The sequence below is a fragment of the Hemitrygon akajei genome, chromosome 7 (genome assembly GCF_048418815.1).
Source record: "Hemitrygon akajei chromosome 7, sHemAka1.3, whole genome shotgun sequence".
NCBI lineage: Eukaryota > Metazoa > Chordata > Chondrichthyes > Myliobatiformes > Dasyatidae > Hemitrygon > Hemitrygon akajei.
The window spans coordinates 13,803,270-13,814,694 of NC_133130.1; the positions used below are offsets into that span (position 1 = coordinate 13,803,270).

At 45.3% G+C, this 11,425-nt stretch overlaps 1 protein-coding gene across 1 annotated transcript in view; it reads left to right on the forward strand.

Annotated features, from left to right (window-relative positions):
* The window catches only part of LOC140730116 (uncharacterized), a 125,697-nt gene extending 114,538 nt beyond the window's left edge, over window positions 1-11,159 (forward strand). The window contains exons 7-8 of the mRNA XM_073050252.1: window positions 4,443-4,683; window positions 10,325-11,159. Coding sequence (XP_072906353.1) covers window positions 4,443-4,683; window positions 10,325-10,531 — 448 coding nt within the window. The 3' untranslated portion in view covers window positions 10,532-11,159. The remainder of the gene's footprint in view (window positions 1-4,442; window positions 4,684-10,324) is intronic.
* The last annotated feature ends 266 nt before the right edge of the window (window positions 11,160-11,425 follow it).

Below are 11,425 nucleotides of genomic sequence, written 5' to 3' on the forward strand. Positions count from 1 at the left end.
CATCACATGTGATAAGTCATCCCCCCTCCCCCCTGCAGTATCTAAAATGGTAGACTTGTTATTGTTGGAAACGGTCACAAGGGTACTCTGCACTATCCAAAGAAGGGTCTTGGTCCTAAACGTTGACTGATTATTCCCCTCCATAGATGCTGCCTGCCCTGCTGAGTCCCTGCAGCATTTTGTGTGCATAACTGTGCATTATCAGTCTATTCCCTTCCCTATTCAGACAACCACCCTGCTACCTGCCTCCTACAATTTCAGTGTGACTGTCTCCCTGTAGCTCCAGTCTATTAACCCTTCAGTCTTCCAAGTGATCTGTAGGTCATCCAGATCTAGCTCCAGTTCCCTAACATGGTGTTGTGGCAGATCAGGTCCCCAGGTTCAGTGAGTGAGGACAGAAGTGTGCAGGCCCTCACTTCCAGCAAGTAGGTAAACTATTTATTTACAAGTTAAAATGGACACTAAACATCCAGTAAACTCTTCAAGCTAAACTCAGTCACAAATACTAATCTAAACTGAGTGCCCAAGGTGGCAGGGCATTAGACAGTAAACATTCACACAGTGGCAAATACTTGTCTAAAGTGTGCTCCCAGGCACACTTTAATAGTGGATTAATAGTCCACTCAGAAATCTGATGGCAGAGGGGTAGCTGTTATGCCTAAAACATTCAGGCTCCTGTACCTCCTCCCTGATGGTAGCCATGAGAAGAGGGAATGTCGTGGGTAACAGGGGTCCTTAGTGATGGATGCTGGGTCATAATATTAAAGTGGTTAGAAGGAAGTATGGGGGAATGTCAGAGACAAGTCTTTTTACACAGAGTGGTGGGTGTGTAGAGCGCAGTGCCAGGTGTGGTGGTAGAGGCAGATACATTAGGGACATTTAAGAACCTCTTAGATAGGTACATCAGTTGTTTGTCCATCTTTGTGCAGTTCTTCATTGGATCTGTGGTATCTTGTTAAAGGCCTTCTGAAAATCCAAGGCCACAGCATCAAGTAATTCTCATTTGTCTATCTTGCTTGTTACTTCCTCAAAGAATTCCAACAGATTTGTCAGGCAAGGTTTTCCCTTGAGGAAACCATGCTGACTACGGACTATTTTATCATGTACCTCCAAATACCTTAGCTCTATCCAGAATGATTCAACACCTTCTGACCCTATGTCACCACTTTCATTTTTAACCAACAGAGCAACGTTGCCCCCTCTACCTTCCTGCCTGTTCTTTCGAAACATTAAGTATCCTTGGACATTAAGGTCCCAGCTACAATCTTCTTTCAGCATGACTCAGTGATGCCTCCAACACCATACCTGACAATCCACAACCGTGGTGTAGGTTCATCTACCTTATTCCATATATTGCGCGCATTAAAATACAACGCCTTCAGTCCTGTATTCACCCTTTTTGATTTTGTTGTACCATACCATGCTCAACCTTTTGATTCCTAAGGCAACACGAGTGAATCTGCAGATGTTGGAAATAAATAAAAAACACAAAATGCTGGCAGAACTCAGCAGGCCAGACAGCATCTATAGAGGAGGTAGTGACGACATTTCGGGCCAAAACCCTTCATCAGGAATCTTTTGATTCCTAACTTTGTCTGAGGTCTTACCAACATCAGCCTCCACCACCTCTCCATGAGCTGTACTGGCACTCTGGTTCCTGTCTCCCTGCTACACTTGTTTAAACCCCACCGCGCAGCATTAACAAACCTTGCCACTAGGGTATTAGTCCCCCTCCAGTTCATAGGCAAACCCTCCCCTCTGTACAGGCCCCACCTTCCCTGGAAGAGAGCCCAATGATCCAAAAATCTTATGTCCTCCATCAACACTAACTCCTTAGCCACATATTAAACTGTATAACCTTCCTAGTTCTAGCCTCACTAGCACACGGCACAGGTTGCAATCCTGGGATCACAACCCTGGAGGCCCTGCCCTTTAATTTAGCACCTAACTCCCTGAACTCCCTTTGCAGAAGCTCATCACTTGTCCTACCCACGTCATTGGTACCCACATGGACCACGACCTCTGGCTGTTCACCCTCCCTCTTGAGAATGCTGTGGACTCAATCTGAGATGTCCTGGACCCTGGCACCTGGGAGGCAACATACCATCTAGGAATCTCGTTCTCACCCACTGAGCCTCCTGTCTGTTCCCCTAACGAATCTCCTACCACCACAACGTGCCTCTTCCCCCCACCTCCCTTCTGAATTACAGAGGCAGACTCAATGTCGGAGACCTGTCCACTGCAACTTTCCTCTGTTAGGTCAAGTCCATCACCCCTGACAGTATCCAAAGTGATATACCTATTTTAACCTCTTTCCCCTTCCTGACTGTCACCCAGTCTCCTGTGTCCTGTACCTTGGGTGTAACTACCTCTCTATATATCCTACGTATCACCCCCTCAGCCTCACAAAAGGTCTGAAGTTCAGCCAGTTCCAGCTCCAACTTCTTAACGTGGTTGGAAGCTGCAGCTGGATTCACTTCTCACAGTTGTCGAGGTCTCCCTGCCTTCCCACATCCTGCAAGAGGAGCATTGCACTATCCTGCCTGCCATCTCTACTGTTCCAGCTGAGAAGATATAAAGAAGAGAATGAAAAAAAATGAGATTTTATTTCCTTTACGTTCTCTGAGTGAAGCCTCTCCTTGCAGAAGCCTCAAAGACCTGGGGTGTTAAGATCACCACTCGGACGATGTCCGCTCAGACGAAGGCACTACGCTTGCCCCTGCCTTCCTTTCATTTACTCTTACTGATCAATCTCAAACGGTGTTTGGTCGCTGGTCAAAGCTCTATTGCACTGCTGCAAACCGGTCCTGTCTTTCATCCTCGGCCGAAGTCCCCTCCTCTCCTAACTTCCGATATCCGGACTGGTCAAAGCTCTCAACATGGAACACAGTACAGGCCTTTTGGCCCACAATTATAGGCTAAACTTTTAACCTACTTGAAGATCAATTACCCCTTCTCTCCTACAAAGCCCTCCATTTTTCTATCATCCGTGTGCCTATCTAAGAGACTCTTAATTGCCCCTAATGTATCTGACTGGGCATTCCACACACCCATCACTCCCTGTGTAAAAACCCTACCTCTGACGTTTCCACCAAGCTTTCCTCCAATCATCTTAAAATGATGCCACCTCATATTAGCCATTTCCACCCTCAGATAAAGGTGCTGGCTGTCCACTCTATCAATGCCTCTTATCATCTTGTACACCTCTATCAAGTCGCCTCTCATCTTCCTTCACTCATAAAGAGAAAAGCCCTAGCTTGCTCAACCTTTCATCATAAGACAGGCTCTCTAGTCCGGGCAGCATCCTGGTGAATCTCCTCTGCACCCTCTCTGTACAGCTTCCACATCCTTCCTGGCTCATCGCTAGAAAGGCAAAGGAGTGTGGCTCGACTCATCCGCTCCCCCATTGTCCCAAAGCACCAGAGGTTCATCCTCCCCCATTGTCCCTCCTGATGGCAGCAGTGAGAAGGTGGTATGAGAGGGTTGTGAGCTATATCCTCCATGGACAAGAGGATGGCACAGTGGCACAGTGGTTGGCACAATGACTTTACAGCACCAGCAACTATCAACTTTGACAAACTTCTGTAGATGTGTGGTGGAGAGTCTATTGACTGATCGCATCGGAGCCTGGTATGGAAACACCTACTTCCTTGAATGGAAAATCCAACATAGAGGATACATTGCAGTCCTCCCCTCCGCTGAGCACATCTACACAGTGTGCTGTTGCAGGAAAGCAGCATCCATCATCAAGGACCACCCCATCACCCAAGACATGCTCTCTGTCTTCAGGAAGGAGGTACAGGAGCCTCAAGACTCACACTACCAGGTTCAGGAACAATGATTACCCCTCAGCCATCAGGCCAGTGTGGATCGCTCGACTCAGCTTCACTGGCTCCATCACTGACCTGTTCCCACAACCCATGGACTCACTTTCAAGGATTCTTCGAATCATATTCTTCATATTTATTGCTTATTTATTTATTGTTATTATTTCTTTTTCTATTTGCAGTTTGTTGTGTTTTACACACTGATTGAATGCCCAAGTTGGTGCAGTCTTTCATTGATTCTCTTATGGTGATTGGATTTATTGATTATGCCTGCAAGAAAATGAATCTCAGGGTTGTACATGATGATATGTATTTTGATAATAAATTTTACTTTGAACTTTCAACTTCAATCCCCGACACTGCTTGTAAGGAGTTTGTAATTCACCCTGTGACCATGTCAGTTTCCTCTGGGTGCTCTGATTTCCTCCCACAGTCCAAAGAAGTATGGATTAGTATGTTAACTGGTCACTTGGGTGTGATTAGACAGTGCAGGTTCATAGGGCCGGAAGTGCCTATTACTGTGCTCTATCTCTAAATAAATACCTAAGGACATTAAGGAATTCGATGTTTGTATTCTGGTGTGTTAACAACTTGAAGCAACCTTCTATCTCACAGCAGTGGAGCCCTGCCTTCGCTGGAGGAGATCACGTCATGGACACAGGGCTTCGACAAGGTGATGGGGTCGGAGGCAGGGCGCGAAATCTTCCGCCAGTTTCTGCGGACGGAGTACAGCGAGGAGAACATGCTCTTCTGGCTGGCCTGTGAAGAGTTCAAAAAGGAAAAAAACTCCAAAGTGGTTGAGGAGAAGGCGCGGATCATATACGAGAACTTCATCTCCATTCTCTCCCCGAAAGAGGTGAGTGCACTCGAGGAACAGTATAGATGGACAAAGGGGGTGGGCCTAAGGCCCTGCTTCTACAGCTCTTTTCAGAGTCATACAACACTACGGCACAGAAACAAGCCCTTCAGCCCATGTAGTCCAAGCTGCAATGTTGTTCTGCCTAGTCCCATTGACCCCACCCGTCCATGTATTTATTCAAACTTCTCTTAAATATTGAAATCAATCCCACATCCATCACTTCAACTAGCAGCTTGTTCCACACTGTTAGCACCCTCTGAGTGAAGAAGTTCCCCCTCATTATTTTTTTAAATATTTCACCTTTCATCTATAACCTATGACTTCTAGTTCTAATCTCACCCACCCTCAGTGGGGAAGCCATGTCTTGATGTTTCAAAGTGCACATCAAAATATTGAAACATGCAGTGAGATGTATCATTTGCATTAACAACCAATACAGTCCGACCATTGTGTTGGAGGCACTCCACAAGAGTCGCCATGTTAAGACCATAAGGCAGAGGAGCAGAATTAGGCCATTCAGCCCATCGAGTCTTCTCCGCCATTCTATCATGGCTGATCCAAATCCCATTCAACCCCATGTACCTGCCCTCTCACCATTTTCCTTGATCCCCCGACCAATCAGGAATCTATCAACTTCTGTCTTAAATATACCCATGAACTTGGCGTCAACTGCATTCTGTGGCAGAGCATTCTACAGATTCATCACTCTTTTGCTAAAAGTAATCCTCCTTACTGCTGTTCTTAAAGGGCGCCCCTCAATTTTGAGACTGTGTGTTCTAATTCTGGATACCCCCACCACAGGGAACATCCTCTCCACATCCACCTTATCCAGTCCTTTCAACATTCGGTAGGTTTCAATGAGATCTGCCCCTGCATTCTTCTAAATTCCAGTGAGTACAGGCCCAAAGCTGTCAAATGCTCTTCATATGTTAACCCCTTCATTCCCAGAATCATCCTCGTGAACCTCCTCTGAACTCTCTCCAGTAACAACACATCCTTTCTGAGATATGGGGCCCAAAACTGTTGACAGTACTCCAAGTGTGGCCTGACTAGTGTCTTATAAAGCCTCAGCTTATCTTCTTGAGTTCATATTCTATTCCCCTTGAAATAAATGCAACAGTGCATTTTCCTTCTTTACCACAGACTCAATGTGTAAATTAACCTTCTGGGAGCCTTGCACCTCTGATGCTTGAACTTTCTCCCCATTTAGATAATAGTTCGCACTGTTATTCCTTTTACCAAAATACATTATCTTATCGTATTCCATCTGCCACTTCCTTGCCCATTCTTCCAATTTGTCTAAGTCCTGCTGCAATTGCATTGCTTCCTCAGCACTACCTACCCCTCCACCTATCTTTGTATCATCTGCAAACTTTGCCACAAAACCATCAATTCCACGATCTAAATCACTGACAAACTATATGAAAAGGAGCAGTCCCAATACTGATCCCTGAGGAACACCACTAGTCACTGGCAGCCAACCAGAGAAGACGCCCTTTATTCCCACTCGCTGCCTCCTGCCTGTCAGCCATTCCTCTATCCATGCCAGTATTTTCCTGTAATACCATAGAAATTTATCTTGTTAAACAGCCTCATGTGTGGCACCTTATCAATCTAAGTAAATGACATCCACTGCCTCTCCTTTGTCCACCTTGCTTGTTACTTCCTTGAAGAATTCTAACAGATTTGTCAGGCAAGAATTGCCTTAACAGAAACCATGCTGACTTTGACTTAATTTATCATTAATCTTCAAATACCCCGAAACCTTGTCCTTAATAATAGACTCTGACACTTTCCCAACAACTAAGGTTAGACTGACTGGCCTATAATTTCCTTTCTTTTGCCTTCCTCCCTTAAAGAGTGGAGTGACATTTGGAATTTTCCAGTCCTCCGGGACCACGCCAGAATCAAGTGATTCATGAAAGATCACAACCAATGCATCTGTTATCTCTTCAGCAACCTCTTTCAGGACTCTGGGACGTAGTCCATCTGGTCCAGGTGACTTATCCACCTTAAGACCTTTCAGTTTGCCTAGCACTTATTTTCCTCCGTAATAGCAATGGAATTCACTCCTGCTCCCTGACGCGCACAGACCTCTGGCACAGTGGGGCAGGTGAGAACAAGAGGAACCCTGTCCCTGGTGGGCTGGCGAGAGAATGTGGTAAGGGCAGACTTGTATGAGACGGAAGAGATGCAGGTGAGGGCAGTGTTGACGTTGGAGGAAGGGAAGCCTCTTTTACTGAAGAAGGAAGACAACTCCTTTGTTCTGGAATAAAAAAGCCTCATACTGAGAGCAGATGTGGCGGAGACAGAGGAACTGAGAGGAGGATGGGATTTCCACAGGTAACAGGGTATGAAGAGGTATAGTCCAGTTAGCTGTTGGAATCAATGGGTTTATAAATGATATCATAGATAAACTGTCTCCAGAGATAGAGACAGAGAGATCAAGAAAGGGGAGGGAAGTGTTGGAAATGGACCAGGTAAATTTGAGGGCAGATTGGAAGTTGGAGGCAAAGTTGATTAAGTCAACAAGCTCAGCATGGCTGCAGGAAGATTTGGGGAGTGATACCAGTGTAGGCTTAGACCATAGACTTCCACGTAGCCAATAAAAAGGCAGGTATGGCTGGGACCCATATGAATGCCCATGGCTACACCTTTAATTTGAAGGAAGTGGGAGGGGCCAAAGGAGAAACTATTTAGAGTGAGGACCAGTAGCACTAGTCGGAGGAGAACTGGTTGGGTCTGTTGTCCAGAAAGAAGCACAGAGCTTCAAGGTCTTCCTGGTGTGGGATGGATGTATATAGGGACTGGATATCCACAGTGAAAATAAGATGATCAGGGCCAGGCAACTTGAAGTCATTGAAAAGATCAAGAGCGTGTGAAGTGCCATGGATGTAGGTAGGAAGGGACTGAACCAGGGGGAATAAAACAGAGTCGAGGTATGCAGACGTAAGTTCAGTGGGGAAGGAACAAGCAGAAACAATGGGTCTACCTCGATGGGCAGGTTTGTGGATCTTGCGTAGGAGGTAGAAATCGGAGGTGTGGGATGCGGGAACTATGAGGTTGGTGGCAGAGGATGGGAGATCCCCAGAGTTAATAAGGTAGATGATGGTGCGGGAGACATAGCTTGTTCACACAAACTATGGACTCACAGTCAAAGATTCACCATCTTATGTTCTCGATATTTATTGCTCCTTTATTTTTTATTATTATTATTTTACCTTTTTTTGTTTCTTTCTTTGTACTTACTGTGAATGCCCAAAAGAAGATAAATCTCAGGTTTGTGTATGGTGTACTTTGATAATAAATTACTGTGAATGTTGATCCCAATGCACAGGAAGCACCCGGGGTTGGAATTGAACCCAGGTCTTTGTTGCTCCATTGCGTCACTCTGCTGTTTCTTGTTGGCTGGTTAGTGATCTTAATTACTATTAGTAATTGTTAAACTAATGAGTATGTTCAGCGCTCAGAGGTGTAAAAAGTTGGGCTGTGTCCAATTTTCACAGTGACTAGAGTCAATAGTTAACTGTGCTGATGGTCAGTGGCATTAATTAGTGACTCAGAGGAATTCAAGTTGTCCCCTATCTGTCTTGTCAGAACCGGTAATAAGGATCACTGACACAGGAGATACTGCTGATGTTGGAAATCCCCAACATCACACACCCAATATGCTGCAGGTCAGGCAGCAGTGATGGAAGTAAATGAACTGTCGATGTTTCAGGCCAAGACCCTTCATCAGGACTGGAAAAGGAAGGGGGAAGATGCCAGAATAAGAAGGTGGGAAGAGGGGAGGGAGGACAAATTAGAGGGTGATAGGTGACACCAGGTGAGTAGGGGAGGGAGCAATGAATTGAGAAGATGGAAGGAGGAGGGGCACTAAAGGAAGGTGATAGGCAAGTGAGGAGAGGAGAAGGGGTAAAATGGGAGCCAGTGTTGGGAATAGAAGAGGAGGGAAAAGGGAGGGGAATAATTACCAGAAATTGGAGAAATTCATGTTTATACCATCAGGAGGAGGCAACTCAGAGAGAATATGAGGTGTTTGTCTTTCAGCCTGAAAGTAGCCTCATTACGTCAATTATTCCAATCCGTTAAAGTGGGTACGTTGGCCTTATCCGAGTGAAAGATAAAAGCATTCACTCCACAAGACCAGTGGTGTCTCATTGAAAGAGTCGATATTAGAAAATACTCAACATTTCAGGAACAGCTTTCTGAACGGACAATGAACCCATGCACGCTACCTCACTAGTTTTTTTTGCTCTCTTTTTGCACTACTGATTTAATTTAATTAAATATCTATATATAGTATGAGGTCCTCCATTTGTCAAGGTTGACCGTGGATGTTGCGGTCTAGCTGTCTACATTTTATGCAGCCAGGGCAGTACTATATTTGAGATATATTTGAGACACACGCCATTCGGGGAACATTTAATAGTAGGGTGAGCTTAACCCCACCACCTCTCCCAGTGATAACCACCTTAAGGAAATGTATAATATTTATTTATTTTTTCTAAACAGGGAGCAAATTTAGAAATCGGAGTTGCAAAGAGACCTGGGAGTCCTCGTGCGGGATTCCCTGCAGGTTGAGTTGGTGGTAAGGAAGGCAGATGCAGTGTTAGCACTCAGTTTGGGAGGACTAAAACCAATTCATTGTATGGACAGCTGTACAGGTTGTCACTGGGTATATTTAAAGTGGAAGTCAATAGGTCCTTGATTAGTAACGGTGTCAATGGTTACGTGAAGAATGGGGTAGAGAGGGAACATAAATCAGCCATTATGGAATGGTGGAGCAGACTTGATGGGCCGGATTCTGCTCCTATGTATTATGGTTTTTGAAACCACCTTGAGCAGAGAGGCAACTGATTGAACTCCATTCCCTGGGTAAGGATTATCCGATTCCCGCTTGTGGTTTTCCTATATAAGTGTCCGCATTTTGTAAGCAGGGAGCAATGTCTCAGGTTGCAACCAAACCAGTGACAGAGTGGGTGATCCAGACACACTGCGGCATCTGCTGCCACCCAGTGGTGGGACACAGAACTGCAGAGTGGTTTGGCTCGGAGAGGTTAACCCTATCAACGCCACAAACCCTTTGCCAACCTGCCCGCCCCCCCCACCCACACAGATACGCGGGCCTCCAACCCCAGAACAGGCCGCCTCCAGACCGTTGACCTCCCAGTCGTGGTTCTGGACTCACACACATCAGGCCTCTGACCTCAGGGCTTCAACCTCTGGATTTGCCAAAGGCAGTGAATCTGTGGAATTTGTTAACGCAGAGAGTTATGGAGGCCAGGTCATTGGGTGTATTTAAGGCAAACATTGCTGGGTTCTTGATCGATAAGGGGGTTCAAAGATTACAGAGAGAATGGGTTTGAAATTGTCATCCATGATTGAACAGCAGAGCAGAATCAATAGGCCAAATGGCATACTTCTACTCAAATGTTTTTCCTTTGTGGTGTTTCTATCAGTCACCCTATGTACTGACACTCCTGTGCCTAGTGTCGTTTTCTGGACATACAATCAATCTATGTATATGAACTATTGTGCGTATTTATTTTTATTGTGAGTTTTTTTTCTCGTTGTGGTTTTTTGTGCTGTTTTGAAGTCGGAGTACCGATTATTTTGTTCTGCTTTCATCTTGCAGGTAAGCCTTGACTCTCGGGTGCGGGAGATTGTCAACAGGAACCTGATGAATCCGAGCCCTGTCATGTTCGAGGATGCTCAGGTCCAGATCTACAGCCTGATGCACAGGGACTCCTTCCCCAGGTTCCTCAACTCCGATCTGTACAAATCCCTCATGGCCAAGCCGAAGCCCTCGCCTGACGATGCCACTCCTACCGACCAGAGCTAATGGCAATGCCTCCCCTCCCCGAGAGCAAGAAATGATGGGGCTCAGATGTAGGTTTACTCATGGAAACTACCCTCCACACCTCATAAACCTACATCACTGCCCAGATGTATTTCACACACACATCACTACCTACAGCATTGTCACACACCTACACCGTCACACACATCTCCACACACCCCTACAACCACCACCCATCCAGTTGGCATTACACACATCACCAGCCACCCCTGCCCAATCCTTTATGTCTGCACAGTTACAAGCATACTAATATGTACAAATCATCACGTACATAAAAGTGAGCACACACACACACACGTTACAATACAGCATCATCGCTGTCATATAACAAGTATATTCACCAGTGTTTTCACAAGCTTTCATTTAAATGTGCCCTCAAGCTCTCTCTTCCACCACACACTCAGTCTTGTTAGTCTTATACACACACGTAAAGTTTGAAAGTCTCACATACATGCACACACACTCTGTCTTGTGTCTTACAACACAAACATGCATATTCTTGTACACACACACACACACACACACACACACACACACACACACACACACACACACACACACACACACACACACACACACACACACACACACACACACACACACACACACACACACACACACTTCCTAGAGACCCCCAGTTTAGCTTTACTCAGGGTGTAGAGATACATTGAATATGGAGCTACTTTTAAAAACAAAATATATATATATATATTTATTGGTTGTAATAATTCTTTTGCTCACTGCCTCAACCAGAAATACAAAAAAAAGGTCAAGAATGTTTTTTTAAATAAATCTGTTTTATTCAAATAAACATTACTAATCCCCATAGAAACAGATTAGTGTTCTGGTCACTGCTGGCTGGGGATCACTGATATC